We start from the raw sequence: 26,358 nt of genomic DNA, 5'->3' as shown, positions 1-26,358 counted from the left end.
TCTACAAGCGGCAGGAGGAAAAGATGCTTTCCAGAGAGCCCACGTTCTATGGGGATGATTCTAGACTTCTCTCGGACGGTTCAGGGTGCACGTCCTTTTGACAAAGAGTGAGAAGAGGAGGAAGAAAGGAGCAGAGCGGGTGGGCACAGCTCACGATGGCCACAGAAGGGGTCATTTCCTCCCACGCCTGGAGGGGCAGCTCTGTGGTCCTGGCCCCTACTACCCAGTCAAGCCCGGCCTGGGAAGCAGGTCTGCCCGTCACCTGCACAGGCATCTGGGAGTTGGGGCTCCTATGCAGCCCGATCCTGTCCTCCATGGCAAAACCACTAAAGTTAACAGCTAGAGAGCCACCCCCCAACCCCAAGTCGGAGATGCTCCTAAACTTTTCAGCGCTAACTTCACACAGAAAACCTCACACCTGCCCCTCCATGACGGGCCACAGCCACAATGCAGGTGTGACCAATAAAATCCCTCAGACTCTGAGGAAGGGACGTGAGCGGGTTGTGGGTTCAGACTCAGACCCTTCTCCACAACATTGCGCAGAGTCCATCCATGTAAACCCTCCCAGCCGCAAGCATGTTGGATAAAAGATCTTTACCATGAAGCCAACGGGAAGCATTCTGCCGTTCTGGAATCTGATGCGTATGGAGTCCCGGCTGGCGGTCATGGCTCGGCCCCCTCTGTGTGTGATCTTAGGGCACTGAATGGAGTTCTCTGAGCCTCATCCCGACAGCCTTTATGGGATTACTGTGGGAACCAGACAGTGGCTCACACCTAGGGCATCTTCTCTATGCCTGGCCTTGTACTCACTCCGCCGCCCTGGCTGGCCTGCAAGTTGTGAGCTGTAGGGATTACAGATGTGCTCCCCTGCCGCTGGACAGGAATGAAGGCTTTCTGCCATCTGCATCTCCCACCTCATCCCTCAACCTCTCAGCGACGATTCTGACCAAATTATTTCCCCAAGACTACTTTATTAAGTGAAGAGTTGTTATTGATCCTCAAATAAAACAACCATTTAGAGCCTTCTAAGTCACTTACATGCATATAAAGCCGAATGCTTTTATTACCCTCCCCTCTCCCCCCTCCTCGCTCAGCCACAAATAAAGATCGCTTGGGTTTACAGCAGATGGATGAAAACTGAGCCCCATTAGCAGAAGAATCTGAAACTGACAGGGATTCACTTAAATGTAGTTCATCTCTGGGCCGTGTGGGCCCTGTCCGGTGATGTGGGTTTTCCTGAGGTAAACGCTCGGCTGGCTCTGGCCAGTGCTTCCGATCTGTCTCTTCTGGGGAGGGCGGGAACCCACCGCCCTCCCAGCCGCATGGACCAGGGTTATCTCTGCCTAGATGCACTTTGTGAATCACAGCAGCTTCCTGTGAACAGAGCTGAGTTCCAGCCAGCGGTCCCATGACTGAGAGAACTCTCACTATGTCCTTGGAAAGAAGGCAAGAGTACTGCCTTTCTCTCCATCCCCCCTTCCTCCTTCTCCTCATTTTAACGCCTTTAGGGTTGGATTTAAGACTTTTTTTCTTCTTATGGTGGGGACCAACCCCAGGGTGCCAAAGCCATCTCACCTCATGACCCGGCACCATGCGGACTCTTGGTGCCGCTGACATAGGATGCGAATCTCAGTGTCAGCTCCAGGTGTGGCCAAACACACATCTACTGAAACCATCGGAGACACAGCCCGCGGCCCATAGATAAATCCCTGGCTTTGACAGCGGAGCTATGGGAGCATGTGCTGTTTATCACAAGTTCTGCATTAGCAGTTGATGCCTCTAATTAGGCAAAAGTGGGAAAACAAATTAAGTTGTATGTAATTAATACAGATTTTTGTGGTTGGAAAAATATTGCAAAACATGGGGTTCAGGCATGAAGAATATAGTAGAATAGAGGCTTGATATGAAAAGACTGAAATGAAACCATGATACACAGCCCTCCATGATACACCGTACTGTGCTTCTCACTACCGGCCAGGGCACGGGGTCTACACTGCAACTGCAGCTATCTTTGTTTTATCCATCCATCCTTTACCCATCTATTATCCATCCACCATTGATCTATCATCCTCAACTCTCTCATCCATCCATCATCCGCCCATCAGCCTTTCATAAATCATCCATCTATCCATCTACCCACCCACCCATCCATCAGCCTTCCAAAAATCATCCATCCATCCATCCATCCATCCATCCATCCATCCATCCATCATCTATTTACTTGGCGATACTTATTAGACAAGTGGTCTAACAGCCATCCTCCTTGCACTGGCTATTTTGGAGACAGGGTCTCATTTTCTGCCTAGGTGCATACCCGGATCTCAGTCTTACTTTGTGTTTGCTGCCTGTTGCTGGGATGACAGGCGAATACCACCATGCTTGGCTTTTCCTGTTAAGGAGTCTCAGACACTTCTGCTCAGGATGGCCGGCAAGTGTGACTCTCTGGATCATGGCCTCCTGCACGCCTAGGATGACTGGTGCATACCGTTGCACCTAGCTCTGACTGAGAAGGGGCTTGTGAGTCTGCCTTTGCTGGCCTTGAGCTGTCATCCTCCTGATCTCAGCCTCCTAAGCGGCTAGGATTATGGGCCTGAGCCACTGGCACTGGCTTCCACATTGTGCCTCCATGTCTCCCCTGCCAGGGTATTTGGTCCCTTCTCGCAGCCAATGGCTGGGTTCTACATGGCAGCTTGCTCACACAAGTGCCAACATGAGATGCCAAGCACATAAGGCGTCTCCTGGCAGCGTTGGTCACCCGGTTCTCAAATCCCAGCCAAGTCCAATGTCCAGAATTACTAAAAGCTGGATCCAGGAGCTGTGAAGAGCGTGAGCTATAAAAAGACGCAGAGATGACGCAGACGGAGCGCAAGGCTGCCCGCCCCATTGGAGCCAAGAATGAGCTCCATGTGGCGCTGTAGTGACACACTTCTCTGCACACAAGATTCGCCAAGCTTGATACAGAAAGGCATATGGCAAAGCAAGGAACACTCAGGCTGCCATTACTCTTCCTAATTACACTGGTGGAGGGGGAATTGTGATAGAGACAGAAGGGTGCAACTCCCTAATTGATTCAACAAATGAGTGTCTGTCTCCTGGGACGCATACTGTCCTAGGCCTCGGGGGGCCCAACAGCAGCACAAAATGGAAAGCCCTGTTCCCAGAGAGCTCACGTGCTACTCAGGAAAAGACGCAACAATGAAACAGCAAAGCACGAAGTACGTACAGGGGTGCAGGCGTGACGGAGGGAGAAGGGCAGGGCAGGACAGGGCACGCCGCTGGGGTGGGGCTGGTGTGAAGGACTCACGTCAGCGCAGCTATCTGAATGGAGGGGGGACTGGCTGGGCCAGGTGTTTGGGAACAGCAAGCCACCCAGATCTATTAAACCAGTGGAGACAAGGGATCCCCACTCACCCGCCAGCTCGCCCATCCGACGGTGACTGGATGTCATTTCCACATCCTGCACCTCTGCTTCTGGCGGGGCTGGGCTGGAGCCCAGGGCTCCGTGTGGGCAGGGTGAGAATTCTACCACTGAGCTGCAGCCCTGACACATACGTGCAAGCTGAAGGCATTTGTACCATTGCAGCCAGTCCAAGAGTGCTATGGGCAAAATCCCCCAGAAGACTGTCGCACCATAGAACTTCCTCTCTCCCGCTTGCTGGGCGGGGGGATGGCATTTACTGAGCAGGGTCATTTCAACGCTGCTCTCAAAACTTTGGGGGACATTCTGTATTATTTCACATTCTCCCTTTGGCAGCAAGCCGAATGGCGGTGCACTTGAACCAAGCTGTTTCAGGCCTGGAAGCAATACTGTTCTGGGCAGAAAAGTAAAAGGTTTTGAAATGTAGAGACCATTCTATGCATCTGACAGCACCATCACTTTCTCCGTGCGCACCATCAAAAGCCCTCGAGCACATCACGGGGGTTCAAAGGGCTTCCAGGATGGAGGCTGGAACTCGGCAGGTTGGGCGTTGGGGCTGGGCCCGGTGCTCCTTTTCTGTCAAATGCATTTGCTGCCGTGCTGCTCTAAGAACCACCAAAGCACCGGCTGTGAAGTGGCGATCACTCGGAAACCGTGGGGGCTGGTTGTTGGTGGCTGTCTCGTCCAGGGAAGCGTGCGCGGACATCTGCCGAGATGCAAGGCGCACGGGGGAGCTGGCAGGCCCGGTTCCAGTGCCTGGTGGGAGCCCAAGTGCACTGAAGACACAGGCTCTCAGCTACTCAAGGCCAAGACGGGGAGAAACAAAAGCCACGCTTGTCTCTTACAATGCAGATCGGGGTTGGACTGTTGGGAAATAAAATAACCACCAGCCCAAGCTGACAGCATGACCATGCTCAACAGTACAACAGCACAGGCAGTGTGACCATGCTCAGCAGTACAATGGCACAGCACAGGCAGTGTGTAAAGCATGGTGTCTCAGAACCTCAGAGATGCTTTCATCCGAATGACTGGGAAGCAGAGCGCAATGAGGTGGGAGGATAGATGGAGACCAGGTGAGGAGCAGGACCCCCAGGGCTTCGTGTTCACCCCACATACGGCAACAAGGGCCCGCACTCTGGGTGGCTGGGGGCAGACCCCACCTCCTACTCCTTAGCCCGCTAGGGGCAAAAGTAATCTTGTACAATGCTGGAAGAAGTAATATGCAAGGAGGACAAGACATTACAGTCACGATCTTCTCTAGAGATAACTGCAATAACTATTTTCCTGAATTTCCTTCTGGTCTATTTCTATGGATAAGAAAAAAAGATCACAAGTATTCTGAGGAGGGCTATTTGTATCCTGCTTTTAAAATTATATTCAACGTAGCCGGGCGCTGGTGGCTCACGCCTGTAATCCTAGCTACTCAGGAGGCTGAGATCTGAGGATCGCGGTTCAAAGCCAGCCCGGGCAGGAGAGACCGTGAGACTCCTATCTCCAATAAACCACCAGAAAACCGGAAGTGGCGCTGTAGCTCAAGTGGTAGAGCGCTCGCCTTGAGCTGAAGAGCTGAGGGACAGCGCTCAGGCCCAGAGTTCAAGCCCCACGACCGACAAAAAAAAAAAAAAAAAAAAAAAAAAAAAAAAAAAATTATATTCAACGAACATTTAAAAAAACTTTTTTTTTTTTGGGGGGGGGGGGGAGGGTGCCAGTCCTGGGGCTTGAATTCAGGGCCTGGATGCTGTCCTTGAGCATTTTTGCTCAAGTCTGGCACTCTACCACTTTAAGCCACAGCTCCACTTCTGGCTTTCTGGGGGTTCATTGGGGATAAAAGTCTCACGGGGACTTTCCTCAGCTGGCATCCAATGATGATCCTTAGGTCTTGGTCTCTCGAGCAGCTGGGATTACAGGCATGAGCCATTGGTGCTCAGCACTCAAAAACATTGATTCTTAATTATTGTGCAGTTCTCCACCCTAAGAATCCATGTCTGTCACACATACACCTGCTGTGTGAATAGTGAAAGTCTGGGTGACCAGGTGTAAGTACATGCATACGTCTTAGGAGTGGATTCTATTGCCCTCTCCCCTGGTCCCTGTCTCGTGAAGAAGTGGATTCCGTCACCCCTCCCCTGATTGCTGGCTTTGGTGCCCTCCAGCTGACCAAGAGCTCTAGGCTGTGCATTTGTGTCATCATGGGTGACCTGCAGCGACCACAAGCTGGCTCAGGCTGCAAGATCAGAGCCCGGTGCTGAACACCAGAACTTGGAGATGTGAGTCAGGACGACAGTCCAGCCTGGACAGCTGTGTTGGACAAACAGGCCAATGCCAAAGCGCCTCACAACCCACTGATGTGTGCCAACCACCCGGTATCAGCCATCAGCCTGCTCAGAACCCACTTCTTGGGTTCCCTGGCCCGTATGTAGGGACACATTTCATAAAAAGGCCTCAATGCAGGAGCCATCTGAGCAAGGAAAGCCCCCAGAAGGTCCAGGCCCACGTCCCCAGCAGGCATCGGATGGTGGGATGGCAAATCTGCAAACAAGGTAAACATCTGCCCCTCATCTGGCATGGTATGTGCTGTTAATATTTGCTGAGGGGAGGCAAATGCAGATGCATGTAAAGACATGTTTACGGATTATCAGTGGCTGGTAGAGAGTTAGAGGTCAGCACAGGTCGGCTACGGCCAAGCAGGTCAGTGTCTGCTGTGGATGCCAGCCTTCTAGGCACCTGGTCAGGCCTCACACCTGTGCCCCCTCCCCCACTCCCGTCCATGCCCTCAGACCACAGTCCCAGAACCACCCTCTCCCCTGCCACATCCCAATGTGCTCTGGGCCCCCAACCACTCCTTGTGGAAGTCTCCAGCCACAGTGGACTAGAAAACTACACACTGACCTGGGCACAAGGCCGCCCCAAGCCAGCCCCAGCTGCCACACCAAACGCGAGCAGATCCTGTTGTTCCAATCCATGGCATTCCACCTTATCAGGAACCCACAGAAGAGGGGTTGTGCCTCAGTGTCCCCTCTTTCCCCACCTCCCTGCCAAGGCCTCAATCCCCTCCTGGGACTGAGTTCTGGGGACTAGCTAAAGCAGCCTCCCCTCAGCCACAGCTGTTCTACTTCCCGCCTTCCTTCCTTAGCAGTCAGGAAGTTCTCCCGAGCTGTCCTTCCAAACCCTCTCCCATTTAGTCCAACTCTCCCTCGCTCATGGAAAGCAAAGCACCAACCAACCCAACGTCTTTTTCTTCTTCCCTTTTCCCAGATGAGCCAACTTCCTCTTGTTTCAGGGGCCCTGAACCGCTGGCTGGCAGCTGGGTGCTGCTCCCAGTCTTTGCTCACAGCCATCTGGGCTCCAGGTCCACCCTCAGCTGTGTGATACCATCCACCCCTTGACCACAGCCCACCGCTGGGGGTATCCAGGAGACGCAGGAAAGTGTCTGGGCCTGGCGGCCTGGCAAATGCCAGGGTTCACCTGGCCCTTCCTTCTGTGACAACCCTGCTCACATCTGAAAACTCCTCTAGAAAATTCTTCTGATGCCAGCTTGGCTGGACTATGTCATTATAAAGTCTCCTTCAAGAGAAGTGCAACAGCCCACAATCTCCTCCTTACTAAGAAATAATTAAGCTAGGGGTTACCGTACAACAGTGTGTGATCTGCTCCAACTGAGAGAAGGTAACGTCCCATAACTAGAATTGTACAATGAGGAAACTGCTCTGAGATCTGAGCTTCCATCCCATCCACATGACCATCCTGTCCACATGACTGCCCATCCATGTGGCTGCCCGTCCTGTCCGTGTGACCATCCTCCTGTCTACTTCAAAACTTCCCCTCTTCATCTCAAGTCTCTGCACAGTTGAGACTTGGAAGGAAAAAAATGCAGCTAACATATGTATGTGCACACATATTATTTGACAAGAGCTATCACCTATCTATCTAACCTACCAATCATGTATCTACCCATCTATCAATCCTCCATCTACTCACCACCTCACATCTCCTCAGAGGACCAAAGAAGCATATCAAAATCACAACATGTCAATACTGTTGCTTTTTTTTTTTCATTTGGAGCAAATGGGGACTAAGAGTAACAAGGGAAGATATATTTTGTAAGACCGATAGGCTGCTAAAGAAAGTCCAAGAAGAGATTATATTTCACTACAGGAGAAACAACACTGTCTTTTTCTTTTGCTGTGAACTCCGAATGACACTAACAAGTGTTTTGTTTTGGTGCCAGAGACTAGCTCAGAACCAGAGCCCTTTGTCATCCAGTGCTGTGAAAATTGAATTGCTTCTCAGATTTTCTACTTGACGTCAAGTGTGAATTGAAAATAGCTTGGAAATCTGTATTAGCAATGGAAATGAGGGAGAAAAATGAATTCCGGAGCTGCATTGTAGTCAAATAAGTGAAGATACTTCGGACATCCAGTGTCATAGACCAAACGCTTATTTGAGCAGAGCTGAGAATTCATGCACCTTTCTGTGCAGTTAGGGAACGTGCTCGAGAATTCTGCCTGTTTGCCACCATGCTCACCCTTCCCCAGGGTATAGAAGAGTGCTGGTTGGGAGGGTACTTAACTGTTCACCTTCTTTGCTAAGTAATGACTCGCTCTTTACTTCTACAGCACCACGTGTGGTGGTTCTGTTGTCAATCAGTACTGGTTGGACAGAAAACGGAACTTACTTCAGCCAGCCCAGAGAGTCACAAACCGCTATTTCCAGGGAATTTCACAGCACCTTCCTTCATTTCTCCCTGGACTGTGGTCAGGGTTCTGTCCTTGTATACGGGCAGGGCCAGCCCCGGGCTTCCAGGACACACAGCCACGCTCAGGTGTCATGGGGGCTGTGTGTTCAATTCTGGTTCTTTCTCAGGTGCTGTGTGTAAGTAGGCAGTGGGGTCCACGGAGGTCGGACTGGGTGTGATTCTACGCTGCCTGTTTTGTGGCCTGGAGTGCACACCTCCCAGCTCCCAGCTCTGGTTTCTATGTCTGAGGGGAGGACAATGCTGCTGCTCTGAAGTCACAAGCCACACACCTGCCACAGGGCTTGAGCTGCTGGACTAGACACCACTGGGACTCCAGCCTCTGGACAAGGCTGTGACTGGAAAGGCATCTATGTGCAAACAATGCTTTGGACGTCTCCTGACTGCCTTGAGGGCCAGGGAGGTCCTTTGAGACAAGTCCTCCCGGGGAACAGCTGTGTTTAGCCTACTGTCCCAGTTATTTCACGTTGGAGTGATACCCCATGCCAAGTTGTCTCCCCTACTCGTGAGAACAAACCCTGCAAGCCATTGCAAAAGGCAGGGCCTTCTAAAGAACCCATGCTGGCATGCTTGAACAAGACTTTTTTAAAGTCATAGATCAATTCCTCCTCATTTTACAAAGAAGCAACTTGAGCCTTGGAACTTAAAACAGTTCATCACAAACCAGAGCTGTGGAGCGGCCACAGGCATGGTCCCTGACCTCTTCTTCCTGCCATGTCACCTGCCACACTGATTTACCCCCACCCCCGCCCAGCCATTCTGCATACAGAGAAAACCTCCAATAAATATCCCACCTTGATCTGCAAATCCCCTGTCTGGGCCCAGTCGCTCATTTCCACCTCCAGGCCTGTGGTGGTTCAATACCAACTACGGATGGCTTTGAGGTCTTTGGCGAGTATCCCTAAAACCATGACCCAATTCGCAGGTGACCCTGTGGAGGGGCATTCCTGTGCCCATGTCAGAGCTAAGGAAACGAAGGCCAAGGGGTCAGGAGACTTGCCCAGGTCATACTGCTGGCTGTGCTGTGTCGGGCTCGGCACCTGAATGGGTACACACAGTCATGCCTGTAATCTCAGCTACTGAAAGGCAGAAACGGGAGGATCACAATTCAAGGCCTGCCCAGGCAAAAAAAAGTTACCAAGACTCCGTCTCAAAAGACTTGGTGGTACAAGTCTGTCACCCAGCAACCTGCGGGGTAGAGGGAGGAGGCTGGTGCCCCTGAACAAAAGTAGGAGAAATGAAAATGACCCGGTAGATGGGTCAGTCTGCGGCGGGTCCGGCAGAGCTGCTTCCGGGACAGGGCGGACTCTAGACCCAGCTCCCTGGACCAGAACAGCATTGGCTTCCTCGGCCTGCGGAGGGTGGGGTTGGCTGGGGAGAGGGTGGCCAGTGTCTGGCTCCCAAAGACACCTTCATGTCATGCGGGAAGGGAGGAGAGGCCACTGTGGAGGCCATGAGGAAGGGCGGCGTGGGGCAGGAAGGAAGGGCACTGCCTCCTGCTGCTCGGCCTGCTCGGGATGGGGCTGGTGGCAGTGTGCGGGGTGGAGGCGGGGAGCAGGAAGGAATGTGGGGACGGAGGATGGGAGAATGGGCTGCAGAAGCCTGTCAGGATGGGATTTATTTTCGTTCTGGGAGGGAGGAGTGTCACAGGCTTCGCCAGGCTCCCGGTGGCTGTTTTGAAGTGAACCGGGCTGGTATGTCTTTAATTTGTCATCTCATTATGAAACCGGTTCCCTTCCGAGAAGCCTTCAAGCCAGGAAGCTGTCTGCCCACACAGGAAATTCCTTTGCTTCAACTTCCCCAAAAAGGAAATTTCCCTTAGAAGTGCGCCCAGCATACGCCTTTGAGCAGAGCTGTTTCAAGATACTCTGGCAGCAGAGTCCTGAACACACCCTGGGACTGGCTGTGGCCTTGGCCAGGGGCGAGCAGCTGAACCCTCGCCCAGCACGTGGGGGGCCCCCAAGCCCGGCCCGCCTGCCTTTTCTTCCCTTCACCCCAGACCTGCTGCAGCCTGGGATGTCAAGAGCGTGAACTCACCACAGGACTTGGTACCTGCAGCAGGGATGGACGGACAGATGGAGAGACACACATGCACACGTGCGCACACACACACGTGCAGCCCGGGACAATGCCAACACATCACTCCTACTCAGACCCAATTTGAGCCTTCTGCCACAAAGATCATGGCATCTCAAATGCCGAGTACACACAGAAAAAACCCAAAATGGTGACTCTAGACCCTCTAGCTGGGGTCTGATTTCTGGTGCTGGAAGGGGAAGCAACTCACATTCAAGCTGCAGCCTTGTGAAAATCACTCAGATTTGGCGGGATGATGAAGGCATAGGCCCGAGTGGGGGCCGTGAAGCTCTTCATGATGCCTAAGACCTGCACGTAAGTTTTTTGTTTTTGGGGTTTTTTTTTGGTCCGGTCGTGGGGCCTGAACTCTGGGCCTGGGCGCTGTCCCTCAGCTCTTCAGCTCAAGGCTAGTGCTCTACCACTTGAGCCACAGCCCACTTTCTGGCTTTTTTCTTTTTGCTTATATGATGCTGAGGAATCGAACCCAGGGCCTCAGGCATGCAAGGCAAGCACTCTACCACTGAGCCACCTTCCCAGCCCCCTGCACATAAGTTTTTAACAGCCCATTTCAAATCCCTTCATGAGAAAGGCCAGGCACCTGTGGCTCACATCTGTAATCCTAGCTACTCGGGAAGCTGAGAGCTGAGGATGAGGATCACAGTTCAAACCCACCTACCTGGGGCAAGAAAGTCTGTGAGGATCTTATCTCCAATTAACCACCAAAATGCCGGTATGGCTCAAGAGTGGAGTGTAAACCCTGAGCAAAAAAGCTCAGGTTCAGTGCACAGACCCTGAGTCTCTCCAATCCTCCCCTGCCTTTCATGAAAAGAAACATCACAAAAACCTAAAGGACAGGAGAGGGACAGCCCTGAACTTCAAACTGCCTATCAAGCGGTGGTCAGACGGATGAGAGATGTCTGAGTCTCCCTCTGTGGTTACAGTGCACAACGTCCGGATCTACGCGGATGCCAGCCAGGGCTGGCGGGAACTGCCCACTGGAGACAGGGTAGGGTCCAGAGAGAATCGCACAGCCCCCTAAAACCTAACTGTACAAACATGAGGGTCTGGGGTTGTTTGCTGCTGGCAGCTATAAAATTGCTTTGTCCTGTTTTTCTAGGCTTTATGACTTCCTTCACCACGGTGGGATCTCAGAGGAGGACCCAGCACTGTCTTCCAAAAACGGAGGCCACTTCTGACTGCCTAGAGCCAGCTGTGGGACTGGCCGGCCCTAACCAATCCTTACAGCTGACTTCCCACGTGTAGTGTACAGCAAAGGAAATGCAGGGATCACACCGTCACCACAGCTTCTTCCAGGGACTCACACCATCACCACAGCATCCTCTGGGGAGTCACACCATCACCTCAGTGTCCTCCAGGGATTCATACCCATACCCACAGCATCCTCCAGGGACTCACACCATACCCACAGCATCCTCCAGGGACTCACACCATCACCATAGCATCCTCTAGGGACTCACACCATACACACAGCGGTCTCCAGGGACTCTCACTGTCACCATAGCATCCTCCAGGGACTCACAATATCACCACAGCATCCTCCAGGGACTCACACCATACACAGAGTCCTCTAGAGACTCACACCATACTCACAGCATCCTCCAGGGACTCACACCAACCTGCAAAGTGTCCCCCAGGGACTCACACTGCTGGAACTGTCTGGAGGGCTGTGGCTGTGTGTGGCAAGAAGCAGACAAGCCCTGTGTAATCAAGGGGCCTGGATACTTCCCTCATCATACGTTGGCATCCTCTGTCAAGAACGCCAGCCCCAGGCAAAGCTACGGGTTCATCTCCAGCTCCGTCCCCTCCCTCGGTCCTCATCCCGGCTCTGCCCCCACTGCAAAAGAGAGATGAATTAATTTTCATACAAGATTAGGAGCTGGATCTGTTTCTCCTAGCTAAGGTACCACCTGCCCTCAGAACGGTCTTTAAATTAAGCAGAGCTAAGTGGGAATGTGCCCTGTGGGAATGAGGGTTTCGCGGGTGGAATTTCAGGTGCCACAGGAGAGCCTCATGTTTGAGAGGCTGCACGTCACTGCAACCGAGTGAGTACACTCCCCACTCCAGGTCCTGTTCACAGCCAGTCGCAAGCCCTCTGTCTCCAAGAGGACTCTGTCTGAGTCCTCTTCAGCTAACGAAGATCAACCACTCAACTCCACAGCTGTCCACACAACACCAACGCTGCCACCCCGGAGCTGTCCACATGCCAACGCTGCCACCCCACAGCTGTCCACACAACACCAACGCTGCCACCCCCCACTGCATTTCTCCACATTCCTTCCTACCATCACCTGGGCTGTGGGAGTCACTGCAGAGGTTTCTGGAAGCAGATAACTGAAGTCATTGCCAGGATAATTCTACCCAGCCCTGAGCACACCAAGAACCATCAGAAATAAAACTTTTATCTGCTTAAAAACCAAAACTCAAGCTTTCTTTTTTGAAGATTCCAAGATATACTTTTTGTTTTTTTTCTGGGGTCTGGTCCTGGGACCTGAACTTTGGGCCTGTGCGCTGTCCCTCAGCTCTTCAGCTCAAGGCTAACGCTCTTCCCCTTGAGACACAGCGCCACTTCCGGCTTTTTTTTCTTTTTGCTTATATGGTGCTGGGGAATCGAACCCAGAGCCTCCTGCATGCAAGGCAAGCACTCTACCACTGAGCCACCTTCCCAGCCCCTCAAAGATATACTTGATAAAGAACAATCCATGCCTGTTTCTGTCTCATCGCTCAGGACATTAAGGATATTGTCAAAATACCAACTTCAAACCTCTCTACTGCAAATAAACACAAAATAAATGCTTATAGCTCCTCCCTCCTAAGTCTAAAGTGAGGGAAATCTCTCCCAGGGGATTTCTACTGGTGTGATCCTAAAAGGCCTTTAAACTAAACCCCAAATATGGGTGTAGATATCAGCTTTGGCCAAGTGTTAAGTCACAGAACACATGCGGTGCCTGACAGCCCTAAGTGGGGGGGATGGGTAGGGGCTTTCCAGGGACCCAGGTGTGGAAGGGGGCTCAAAACCTGAGTCAGAAGGGAAAGTCACAGGTGATGTCCTCTCCCTGCTGTTTATGTCCGGGAGGACCCTTCCCCGAGTGGCTGTGCATCCCACTTCCCTAGCAACTGTCTGACAGATGGGGGACCAAGAACTAGGGAAGGAGACAGAACCCGGGCCTTCATCAGTCTGTTCAGAGGCAGAGCCTGGGCCTTCGTTGGTCTGTGTGGCCTTCACTGCAGCTCAAGGCCATTCTGTCTCCCTTTACTGAGCCTCTGTCCAGGCTCTTGGGTGCAAGCGTTCATGCCCAGGGCATGGCAGAAGATCCTCCCTGGCTAATGTGGATGGAAAAAAAAAGTCCTTTCAAACTCAGCATCAAAGGCATTCCTTCAGAGGCTGAGAACCTGCAAGCCCTTTGCCAACTGGGCTTTCCCCCCCACAATCAATTGCTGCAGTATTAATTGCTGAATGAGAATCACGTGGCCTATCTGCGTGGCCTGCCCATGCAGATCAGAGGAGAAAGATGCAGACACTAATGTGTGCAGGCTAAAGGAAAAGCAGGCGGGGACAGAGTTGTGAGGGGATTCCCACAGACCATATAGACGGGGCTGAGCAGTTACCAGAAGCCACACCTGTGCACAATCACTGGGCATGGGGACAGTGCACACAGGGTTCCTAGGGTGTGGGGGAGGGGAAGGGCTCAAAGTGGGGAGGCAGGGAGCAGGCCAGGGACAGGGCCACCACTGGAGACAGCACAAGGGACAAGGGACACACGTCACAGGCAGATTCAGAAACCCTGCAAGGTTTTGTGCCGGTTCCCATCCCACAAAAGCACTAACCCCATCTCAACTGCAGACATCCAGATGCTGGATTTCTGTATTTCCTAAGTTGCAGCTAAAGCAAGGACAGCCTTCTGCATCCTCAGAATACTGCATCTGCACCAAATCCAGGTCTACGTTCAAGCGGATGCTGAGTACCGGCAATCGAATGATGCTGTCATGATGTGCGTCTGCAGGCTGTGCCGCTCTGAGCACAGCCCTTGCAATTCTCTTCAGGAGCCCCGTGAGCCGGGAGGAGCCTCAGGGCCACATGTGCAGCTCCAGCACTACAATGCAGGAGGGTGACCCAGAGAGCTCTGTGGCCCAGAGGCCCGGTTCAAAGCACTGATTCTAGCCTCCTATGGGCAAGTGTACCAAGTGGGGAAACTAAGGCACCGAAATGTCAGGCAGTTTTCCTGAAGCATGTCAGCTTAAGGTAATCTTCATTCAAGCTCCTCCCTCACTGCGCAATGTCTTCTTGTGTGCTTGTCATCCCTTGGATGGAAAATCAGGCACAGTGCGAATCTGTCTACTTCGTTTGTTTTTCACAGCCCAGAATTTTTCAGCTATGTGAAAATATGTGTGGCCACAGGACTGGATTTGAAAATTTGCCTTCCAAGTGCAGAAGGTAGCTTGGCTCTCATTTCCACATCCCTGATTCATCCTTTTGGTCTTTTTTTGTCAGTAGTTTATATCAATTTTGTTCACATTTTTTCCTATGAAAAAAATCCATTTGCAGCTGGGTGCTGGTGGATTACAGGATTACAAGCCTGTAATCCTGGCTATTCAGGAGGCTGAGATCTGACCATTGCAAGTCAAAGTCAGCCTGGGCAGGAAAGTCTGTGAGACTCTTATCTCCACCCAATCACCAGAAAACTGGAAATGGCACTGTGGCTTAAGTGGTAGAGCACTAACCTTGAGCAAAAGAGCTCAGGGACAGCACTCAGGCCCTGAGTTCTAGCCCCACAACCATTAAAAAAACAAACAAAACAACAACCATTTTCTGATTTTCAATTATTTTCCTCCTAACCAGGAGCAAGAGGGAAATGAGTTTCAGGAGTTTAAGATGCAGAGCACTGGCTTTGGAGTCAGATGTGGACGTATGGTCCACAGGTGGTTGTGGGCACTTTGGGCGTGAACTTGGGAAGCAATACACCACTTGTAATATCAAGCAGACCTATTATCTGTGCTTCAGTGTTTGCGGTTACGCTGAGTAATTTGTATATAAGGTTCCTGAAGGTGCTCAGTATGGTGTATGGATGAATTACTCACTTGGGGTCCTCTCCAGAGACTTGGCTCCTACAAGCTGGCAGGAGGGGCACAGGGTTATTGCTTCAGTTAAAAAGGAGAGAAGGGGCAGCGGGAGGGGAGAACAGGAGGGGAAAGAGGAGGGGAAGAAGGGAGAGACATAGACGTGGGGGCAAGAAAGGCTACTCCAACACCTGTTCCAGTCACTTAAAAAAAGACTGCTATCTCTCTACTGCATCTCCTTCTGTATCTATACCACTACTGGATCTGAGAGCCCACGGAGTCCACGGCTGCCATGGTCCACAGGAAGTATAAACAGATGTGAGATCCATGGAGGACCATGGCTGCCATGATCCACAGGAACTATAAATGGATCTGTGAGCCATAGAGGACCATGGCTGCCATGATCCACAGGAAATATAAACAGATCTAGAGCCCATGGAGGACCATGGCTATCATAATCCACAGGAAGTATAAACAGATGTGAGAGCCATGGAGGATCCACAGGAAGTCTAAACAGATCTAAGAGCCATGGAGACCACTATGATCCACATTAAGTATAAACCGATGTGAGAGCCCATAAGGACCACGGCTGCCATGGTCCACAGAAGTATAAATGGATGTGAGAGTCATGGAGGACCAAGGCTGTCATGATGCATAGGAAATATAAACAGAGGTGAGAGCCCATGGAGGACCACGGCTGCCACAGTCCACAGGAAGTGTAAACGGATGTGAGAGCGATGGTGACCACGGCTGCCACGGTCCACAGGAAATATAAACAGATGAGAGAGCCATAGAGACCACGGCTGCCACGGTCCACAGGAAGTATAAACGGGTCAGTTTCAGAAGAGTGAGGCTTAGTCCACCCACCCAAGGTGGAAGCAGGAAGCACAGGCGGCAGTGACTAATGACACTTGGGAATCTACACTGGGCATACGGCCAGAGCCAGGCCAGGTCACAGCACTCAATGCCTGCTCTGCCCTGGCTTCAGAAGACATCGGAGAAAGAATCTTAAAACACTTACACTTGGCACAGCCGTGGGGAGTCAGCACCCACCTAAGATAGCACCAGGACAGCCAGGGCCGTCGGCTAGGGTTTACGTGTTGGGGGAAGCGATCAGTCACGCCTGCCAGGAACTCTAAGAGCCTCGCAGACCACACGAGGCTGCCTCTGCAGACACAGGGTGCCAAGAGACAATGGAGAAGTCTGAGGGTCGGCATGACCCAGGGAGACAGCAAGGAGAAAGAAACAGAAACATCAGCTGCCTCGTTTCCCTGTTGTCTCTACTCATCAAACAGACTCGTTCTCCAGATTGTTGATTGACTTGCTTTATCCTGTGCCTGTGCTGGGGCTTGAACTCAGGGCCTGGGCCCTGTCCCTGAGCTTTTGTGCTTCTACCACTCGAGACACAGACCCACTTTCACCTTTTTTGCTAGTTAATTGGAGATAAGGGTCTCGTGGATTCTTCTGCCCTGGAAGGTTTCAAACCATGACCCTCAGATCTTGAGTGGCTGGAATTACAGGCATGAGCCGCCAGTGCCTGTAAGGATCATTCAGTGTGGGGTTTAGACTAGAGATGGGTACCTCTGGGCTCCCGTGTTGAACCCTTGCCCCAGATAGGGACAAGCAACTGCCAATGGCTTCCAGATGTCTGGTTCAGAAGGCCAAGGAGGCTGAGAACCCTGAATATCAACGGGTGGCTGGTCTCTCCCTCCTCCCCCTCCCTCTGCAGCTCCGAACCAGGGTCGCTGTCCAAAGCTCACGCTGGAATAGCGCCTTAAATGTACACAACGTTCACTGTGTGAGATGCAAAGCGAAAGGAAAGGTCAGAAACCCCTGGTTATATGATTTTTTTTAAAGACATCTATAAATAGCCGCATTTATTGAAGCTGCTTCCTTATCAGGAAGCATAGAGCTAGGAATTAACGTCTGGCTGCACCGGAAATTCTTTCAGACAGCAAACCCAAAAAGGAAATTTCCCTTCCCTAGCATCCTGGCAGCTCTGCTGTGGGTGTTTTTTTTTCCTTTTTTCTTTTCCAAGCTGTTGGCAGCCAACCAGGACCCTTGTGCTTCACGGGGAACAGAAAGTCTTTGGGCATCTGAAAGCAAAAGTGAAGGTGCCCAAAAGTTGAAGGGGAAACAAAATGGAAGAGGTAGTGGGCCAGCATCACCCGAGGTCACGACTGCAGTACCCATGTGGGGACTGAGGATGACCTCTGAGAACCAACCACCTTCCCACCTCAATTCTGATGTCTCTGTTGGCCACAGGCACCGGCCATCCAGGGACAGAGGATGACAACAGGTCTGAAGAGAGAGGGGAAGGCCAGCGAGCAAGGAGACTCACAGACTGAGAACACCATGAAGAAAAATCCCCCAAGCCGGGCACTGGTGGCTCATGCCTGTTAATCCTGGCTACTTCGGAGGCTGAGATATGAGGATTGAGGTTCAAAGCCAGCCTGGGCAGGAAAGTTTGTGAAACTCTTATCTCTAATGAGTCACCAAAAGGCTGGAAGTGGACCTGTTGCAAGGGGTAGACTACTAGCTTTGAAAAAAATAAAGCTCAGGGACAGCGCACAGGCCCCGAGTTCAAGCCCCAGGATCAGCATATACATAGACACAGACAGATATACACACACGTTCACACCAAAAAAGAAAATACACATACAAACATAAGAAAAGAAAAAGAAAGCTCCCTACGGAGGGCCAGAGGTGAGGGCAGGAGGCCACCCCTGGATGGGGGGCCCTGGATGGAGGCTGTAAGGTAGAACTGAACTTGGACAAACCCTGGGCAACCATTAGAAAATGAAGCTTATTCCCTACATGACTGAGGAAAAACGATGCCAATAGTATAGAGAGAGAACCTGGGGTCCTTTCTTCAGTGAAACAAACAAGGAGGGGTGTGCATGATTCCCTGGCCTTTAAAACAGGGAGGCCAGCTGGTCCTGGAGCACAGGTCTCTCTGGATTAAAATCCTTTCTGCTGCCATGCCTGCTGGTTTCGAATGCTGGGGTCAGGAGGTCCCTCTGGGGACGGGCTGCCCTACCTGTGTACTTGGTTGAGCCCCTCTTTCCCCTACCATGGTCCTGTGGTCTTTATAACTGGGCTGCCAAGAGAAACTAAACTCCAGCCTGAGTTTACCAGAAAGTAGAGGGCACCGCGGCTGGTGGGCAAGACTGAATGGATGGTTTATGGCAAGAGGGTGGTTTATGCAGAGGGTGGCAGCCCAGGAGGGTCATGCATATCAGGGCCCAAGGGACATCCGCACGGTCCTGCCTGTCCTAGATGACCATCTCCACAGTCCTGCCCCAGCTCACCACCTCCATGTCCTGTTCCAGTTCAACAGCCAACACTGCCACTTTAACAGGTGGAGCAGAGCCTTGAACTCCAAGCTTATGAGTCACGCATGAGAACACTCAGGGATGACCACTGACACGGAAATAAATCTGTAAGACCCTCCCCCAAGCTGCATGCACCTGGTCATTTGTGCTCTGGTCACCCTGTCAATCAAATAGGAGCATCAACACACGCTTTAGGAGCTGTCACATGACTAAATGAGATAATAGTAATACCTTCTGTTGCTTATAACAGCATAAAATATGAGTATGTATTTGCTTCTTCCTTTGCAAGTAACTTGAATGTATACAAAACCGAGGCTCCACGTCCCTCTGTCTGTGAGGGTTCTATGTCTCTCTGTCTATGCAGGTTCTATATCCCTCTGTGCAGGCTCTGCATCCCTCTGTCTGTGCGGGTTCTAATACAGCTCTGCTTTGCTGTAGGACTGCCTGAAATTCCATCACTCTGCTGAGAATGCAGAACGGCAGAGTGGGTGAGCAGGGAGGTAATGTTTCCAAAGGAAGATGCTTAGCTGAATTATTAAGCACACACAAGCAGGAGGAATAATGCAAGAATTTCAAGAGATTTGCGAGGAAAGGTAGGAGGGCCTGGGGACCATTTTTGCTGTTCTGACTCTAGAAAAACAACGAGTGGTTATTATGGCTATTTATTAACCTGCAACGTTGTAAACTGTAACCCTATTAAATATGATGGATGAGCCCTAGGTTCCGCTTTTAAATGTCAGTTCATGGGGCTTTTAGAAGGCCAGAGAGACACTGTAAGATGCAAAGTCATAGGGAAAATGGCATAAAGTCAACCTATGATTAGCTGTGCTTAAATCAACAAAATGTGAGATGATAGAGCATTTAAGAAGAATTTAAAATAAGACATTCAATTATTTAAATTTTCACTGATACACCAGAAATGTATCTGTATAAGTTATTACTTGCTTGGCCTGGGCATCACCGTTTAAGGCATACTGTGATACAGGGCCCCTGTGACTGGAAGCCATGGCGCTAACGGACAGAATGCTACCACACGACACCTCACGACATACCCTTGGAACCCTTCTGTGTTTTCCCCACAAATCAAGGAAAGGTGGCCATCAGCAGACAAATTAAACTAGAAAGAAGGCCGTGATGAGAGTGGGGGAAGATCGGCCCTTTCTCTGCTGAGGGGACCTTGGTCCTGCGGGGTTCTAAGCTGAGATGGAAGGCAAAGGCTCTCTTTGAAGAAATCAACTATTTTCTCATGGCCTGCTACAACTGTACTTCAGCCTTTCTACCTTCAAGCCTGGAAATAACCTGTATCCCTTTATGGAAGAATGCCAGCCCTTTCTATCTTCTCAGCAAACATACTTGTGTCTGTTCCCAGGGCAAACAAGTTCTCCACAGCACACTCAAGGCACCGGCCCATACCAGAGTGGGCCAGGCCCTTCTGCCCACAGCACTGTTCTTTCCAGGTGCAGACCAGAGGCCTGGATGGTACTGTCAGGTCTCCACAATTGTATTCTCTCTCTGAATGAGACTTGTAGCAATTACACTCCCTTTCACGGAATATGTCGATTTAAGAATGGGAGGACAAAGGGTTAAGAGAAGGGCTTTGTCTGGAAGTCAGTGAAAAGAAGCCCCTGGGAGCCACACCAGGCTGAGAGTATCTCTTTAAAACGAGCTGCTAAATATGCTTTCAAGCCCGCCATACCATAAATGTCCGTCCTGCCGTCCTTCCACAGATTCTTCCCCGTACTTTCCATCTGCATTCCACTGGGAATTGCCTGGAATCCCAGCTCAATTCCCCTGACAGAATATTTTCCTTTAGGTCTGAAAACTCATCTGGGATGCATCGAGTGTGCGGCCAGCCGCAGCCGTCAGGGGGCCCTGGGCTCCTCCAGGCATCGTGAGCGGCCACGAGTCTGGGAACTGGGTGGGAAGGAGGTAAGTGGGCCTTGTTTGGGAAGCCCTGGCCAGGCAGGCGGCAGGAGCCTGGGAACCTCCACTTCCACAGGATTCGTTCCAGATGTTGGAGCCAGAGGTATCCCAGCAGGGCTCATGCAGATTACCACAAAGTAGGCATTTGGGCCAAACCACTGCTCTGACCTGAATCCATAATCTTAACTACTGATTGTGTCTCACAGTTCACAGTAATGTGCTATAGCTCTGCATGGTATAATCATCAATGTGAGGATCTGTGCATCCACTCATCCACCCATCTAGCCACTATCATTCATCTGTCCATTATCCAATCATCAGCCATCCATCCATCCACCATCATCCATCCATCTACCCATCATCTACTTATTACCCATCCACCCATCATCCATACATATCCATCCATCCATCCATCCTTCCATCCACTCATCATCTGTAAGCCTTTAAAAAATATGTCACTGTCAGAGATGAAATGAACGCAGAAAAATAAGACAAAGAATATCAAACTCTGCACAGCCATGTGGGACGAGGGCAAAGGTTCTGGAGCAGCCATGTAGCGTGTGTGACCATCTCTGTACCCCTTGCCAACCTGGAGCCCTGGCCCAACTCCCCACCACTACCCCACAGCCTATCTCTCCTTCCCTCCCAACCTGGCCCTCCCAGGTGGGCGGACACTCACGCAGGTGTGCGGGCAGGCGGATTGAGTCTTCTTCCATCCTGAGTGGCCGGGGCACTGGAACATGAAGTGGCGTTGAGGAAGCGTAGCTGGGTACCGGGCTCTCTGGAGGTGTGTATGAGATTCGTTCCTGCTGTTGTTAAAAATAAGAGGAGGAAAAGTAATGAACATCTGGAATGGAGATGGCAGGTGTCACCAGGAAGACCAGCTTCCCGAACCATCCCATGAAGATGGCCCATGCACCTGTCAGATGCCGAGTATTTGGGACTTTTTATTTAAAAACACTGAAAAGGGTGAAGATGGGGCTTCTCCCCTGGACCGCAGAGTGCACTTGGACAAGGCCCAGGTGAGGGAAGACGAGAGAGAGGGTGAGAGATGAGTGCAAAAGCAGCTATCTCAGAAATGTTGTCTCCAAGCTGCAGTCAATGTCCCACTGCATTAAACCCACGTTGCTTCTTGTCTGGCACGAGCCTCGGCTTCTGATCAAAGCACGATTCTCTACTCAGATCCACCAAGAGGGAGCTGAGCAGGGAGGAGGGATGGCTGGAAACAGGATCTGCATTAGCTGTACGTTTTCCATCACCAAGCTACCTAACCCCACAATACCCACTGTTTAGTTTTCCCTTCCTAACGTGAAGGGGTTGGCCCCTGCTTGTCCCTCTACCTGGCATGTTAGCGTCAATGAACACTTGGGAGAACATTTAAGTGAAGTATTGCTTAACTGAGTTCCTGGTGAGCCTACAAGGAGGGGGCAGGAGCCTCAGTAGATATAACATTTTCAGTCAAACAAGTGACGCTGTGGTTCATGTGGTAGAACACCTAGGCCCTGAGTTCAACGGTGCTCAGACCCTGGGTTCAAACGTTAGGAAAAGCACAACAAGCATTTCTGGGTCCATTAAAACAAGTCAGATGGCAAGGGAAGAATGATTATTAGTCTTAATATATTCCCAATTATGGCAAGAAGCCATCTGTTATACTTGTGTTTGTTTCCCCTCACGAGTGGGGGCAATTTACATCCTGGATCTACAAATCAACGAGTTTGACATCAATGTAACTTCAGTGAGTTTCTGTGGTTTAATGTGGGAGGAAAAAGACCAGTAAGATGCCTGTGAAAGGAGAAATCAGGAGTGAAAGAAACTCAAGATTAAAGCAAAGAAAATGCTTACACTTAAGAAAGATGGTTTTAATTTTTTTTTATCTCAAGTGTGCAGAGGAAAGAGAGGACCCCCCCTCCCCCGCCAGCCTACTCCCCCAAATTACAGCTTCTCTTCCTCCTCAAGCCTGAAAAGCTTGGTGGTTGTGGTAGGAAGTCTTAAGTAAACGTGGACTCGCGATTACCATTTCTAGGCAACTTTCACCTTCCTCAGACACAGCCAGCAGCAATAGGGTGGGTGGGGCATTTCTGTTTGAATATCCATCTTAAAGTTTCCTGGTGAGGTTCTTAATTCACAGCAGATCCAGATTTGATTTTTTTTTTTTCCATGTGCCAGTCCTGGGGCTTGAACTCAGGGCCTGGGTGCTGTCCCTGAGCTTCTTCTAGCGCCCTACCACTTGAGCCACAGCTTCATTTCCAGTTTTGTTTTTTTGGTGATTAGAACGGAATCTCATGCATTCTTCTACCCCAGCTGGCTTCAAACTGTGATCCTCAGATCTCAGCCTTCTGAGGAGCTAGAATTATAGGTATGAGTCACTGGGCACCCGGCTCAGATTTCATTTCTCACACCAAACACGTTTCCATTAAAGGTCTTCTGGAAGCAAAGCAAAATCTTCAACTTTACTTTTCTCCAGTTTTTTGAAGGGAAAGATGGGCAATCAGGGTATGAACTCAAGGCTGTGCACTTACTAGGTAGGCACTGTACCACTTCAGCCATGCCCACAGCCTTTTGTGTTTTGGTTATCTTTCAGAGAGTGTCTAAGTTTATGTCCAGGATGGCCTGGACCTAAATCCTTCTACCTATGTTTTTTTTTGTTTTTTTGTTGATCATGGGGCTTGAACTCAGGGCCTGGGCACTCTCCCTGTGCTCTTCAGCTCAAGGTGAATGCTCTACCACTTGAGCCACAGTGCCATTTCTGGTTTTCTGGTGGTTTACTGGAGATCAAAGTCTCACGGATTTTTCTGCCCAGGCCGGCTTTGAACCTTGATCCTCAGATCTCAGCCTCCTGAGTAGCTAGGATTACAGGCATGAGCCACCAGTGCCCAGCCTAATTTGTTTATTAAGTTCTTCTTAGCTTTTTTTTTTTTTGCTCCAGTTGGCCTCAAACAATGACTCTTAGCCTCCTGAGTGGCTGGAATTATAGGTATTTGCCACCACAACCAGCCCTCACTTTTCTGGAACTTCGCCAAATGGGACACATATTTTCAGCAACCCTAAGTTAAGGATGAGTTATATTTTTTCATGTTTGTCCTGAGTTGTTTGGGGTAAATGAGTCAACAAGATATAATCATGTATATGGGAAATGTGTATTAACTCTGCTGAGGGTTTTTCCAGGTGAGATGGGCGTTTATGCACCGCACAGAATCTGTTTTTCTCCTTTCGTAAATTCCCCAGAGTCCTCAGCCCTCCGATCCCATCATGGGTATTTCTAGCCACCGTTAACTTTATTCCCAGAATCGCTTTCTGGTTTTGTTATATGGGTTTTGCAGAAGTGAAACTGTTGGTAAAGAAAACATTGTCAGAAAGTCTTCAAAGGCCACAGCACAAGGGGGGTGGGGGTGGGAGGAGAAAAAGAAGGGAGGGAAAGGGAGGGGGAGAGCAGGAGGGAGGAAGAGAGAGAATGAAGGTGTACTGTGTAATACAAGGCTGTTCCCTTAACACTAGGAGAAGGCCGGACACCCAGATGCAAGACCACATCCTCCCAGCCTCTGGGCTCCCTGGGAACAGCCCTGACCTGGAAAAACCGCCTCCAGCCTCCGGACTGGAGCCCGGCTGAGCGTGGCCGTGGCAGTGTGAATCCCAGCTTCTCCATGGCTCTGTGCTGTACCTTCATGACACTCCAAAGGACTCAGTGAAGGTGCCAGGTAGTAACCGGAGAAAAGCAAAGAGCCAAGACCCAATCTGAAAAATAACCAAAGCAAAAGAGGACTGGGGTGCAGCGCAGGTGCCAGAACCCAAGGCCCCGAGATCACACCCAGCACCCTCTGCTTCAGCTGCTCTGAAGGCTGAGATCTGAGGACTGCAATTCGAAGCTGGCCGGGGCAGACAAGTCGAAGAGACTCTTACCACCAGTGAACCAGCAAAAAGCCAGAAGTGAAGGTGTGGCTTGAGTGGTAGGACACCAGTGTTGAGTGAAAAAGCTTAAGCAAGAGTGTGAAGTTCTGAGTTCAAGCCTCAGAACCGACCCACCCCCCAAAAGAAAGAAAGAAAAAAGAATAAAAGGTTCAGTGAAGGATGAAGTCACCTGTCAATAACAAAACAAAGCTACGTTGGAAAGGAGAACATCCAAGTCTGCTCTTAGGAGCTTGCAGAAGTTAGCAAAATCAAAGAGATGGAGCTGTGAGGATAGAGGGGCTTCAGGGACTAAGGTTCAGTGCTCCAAAGGGAGCCCTTCATCCTTACAACTGCACTTCTCCACTCTTCTGACCCCACAAAGCACCAACCGACAGCGCATGCACCCAGGAGCAAACTGTCAGACCGATGGAAACCAGAGGTGCTTTATTTTAACGTGAAGAGGGGCAAGGAGTTCCCAAGAGGGCTGTAAGCAGCGCTCTAATTAAATTAAAATGCTCCAGTCAGAGGTATTAATGCTGGGGAGCTTTGTCAGGGACGTGCAGCAGGAGGAGGTCAGCAACGTGACCAAACGTGCCTGCAGACTGTTCAGATGGGGAGCAGATAAAACGCGTGGGGTGCTCGGCTTTGCAGACACAGACCTTCAGAGACCCAGAGGCTGAAGGAAGAGAAATCTGTCACTGCCCAGGCCAGGAGGAAGACCCCTCGGGAAGGAGGACACGGACTTGAGCTCAAAGCTCTTAGTGAGAGAAAGTAGTTTCAGACAAGGGTTGATGTAAAAATTTTAGTAATCATTATGGTAACCGTCAGTAATGGTATTTTGGAGTGCATACAGAATGTTCCGATAAGAACTACGGAATCTTAGGTGATCTAAATTCCCCTCCCCCTTCACCCATTTAATTCCCACATTTTAATGGGATGCTTAGAAAGCTGTGAGCCGGAAACTTCCATGTAACACAGGCGTGCCCTTTCCACCCCTAATATACATCCCCAATACCAGATGTCACCAAAGAATCTGCTTTTCAGAATTCCTCAATGTGGAGCTTCAGCAAATAAGCAAACTGCCAGAGCGCGGGTGCAGTAGTATCTATCATAACTCTCTGGAAAGGCTAAGAGGTTAAGAAACTTTAGAACTTACAGTTAAATACTAACCTTCCTGGAGATTAAACATTCCAGGAATTGAGAAAACCAGAAAAGCAGGCAGACAACTTGCACAAAAGTGGTTTACAGGCCACCTCAAAGACTGATCTGGGTGCTGACAGTTCACACCTGTCATCCCAGCTACTCAGGAGGCTGAGAACTGAGGATCGAGGTTCAAAGTCAGCCCATTCGGGAAAAAGTTCATGAGACTTATCTCCAATTAACCACCAAAATGCTAGAAGTGGAGTAGAGCCCTGAATGAAAATGCTCAGAGAGACAGCACCCAGGCTGAGTTCAAGACTCAGGTCTTGGACATACAAAAAGACTCTGCTACTGCAGAGCTGAGATGCCTGGTTTTAGGAAACTTTTTCTAAAAATCACTCCAATTCTGTTAACACATGCCAAGGACGTTCCCCCCCCGCACACACATATACACACATACACACGTAACATGGCTTCTGAGGCCTTTGGTACAATCCTGGGGAGGGAGGGAGAGAGAGGACACAGGAACGAGATGATGGCCATCTCCTGCAGCCATGCTGTAGTGCCACTGGCACCTGGCCTTGGTGTTGGTGTCTCACCAACAGTCCCAGGGGAAAGGGCGGGAAACAGCAAGAGCCAAAGACACAGTGCTCACGCTGGCCACACTCCATACCCGAGGAAAACTCTCATTTCCAATCTGCAGGACTTGGGGTGTGGCCCTGGGCTGGATGGGACCCCACGAATGGAATGGA

The 26,358-nt window shown here is 50.7% G+C and overlaps 1 protein-coding gene across 5 annotated transcripts in view; it reads right to left on the bottom strand.

Moving 5' to 3' along the window:
* The window catches only part of LOC138805062 (transcription factor ETV6), a 101,782-nt gene that overhangs the window by 28,467 nt on the left and 46,957 nt on the right, over positions 1–26,358 (bottom strand). For 4 of the 5 annotated variants that reach the window (XM_069989612.1, XM_069989613.1, XM_069989614.1 and 1 more), the window contains exon 2: positions 21,261–21,390. In XM_069989612.1, the coding sequence (XP_069845713.1) occupies positions 21,261–21,390 (130 nt within the window). Of the gene's footprint in view, positions 1–21,260; positions 21,391–24,146; positions 24,194–26,358 lie in introns of those variants that run through there. The other variant, XM_069989617.1, reaches the window with a different exon arrangement.

This window comes from Dipodomys merriami, unplaced genomic scaffold, assembly GCF_024711535.1.
Source record: "Dipodomys merriami isolate MVZ:Mamm:240054 unplaced genomic scaffold, mDipMer1.0.p SCAF_384, whole genome shotgun sequence".
NCBI lineage: Eukaryota > Metazoa > Chordata > Mammalia > Rodentia > Heteromyidae > Dipodomys > Dipodomys merriami.
The sequence above is the reverse complement of the archived record's forward strand: the minus strand, read 5'-3'. Positions and strand labels throughout refer to the sequence as shown.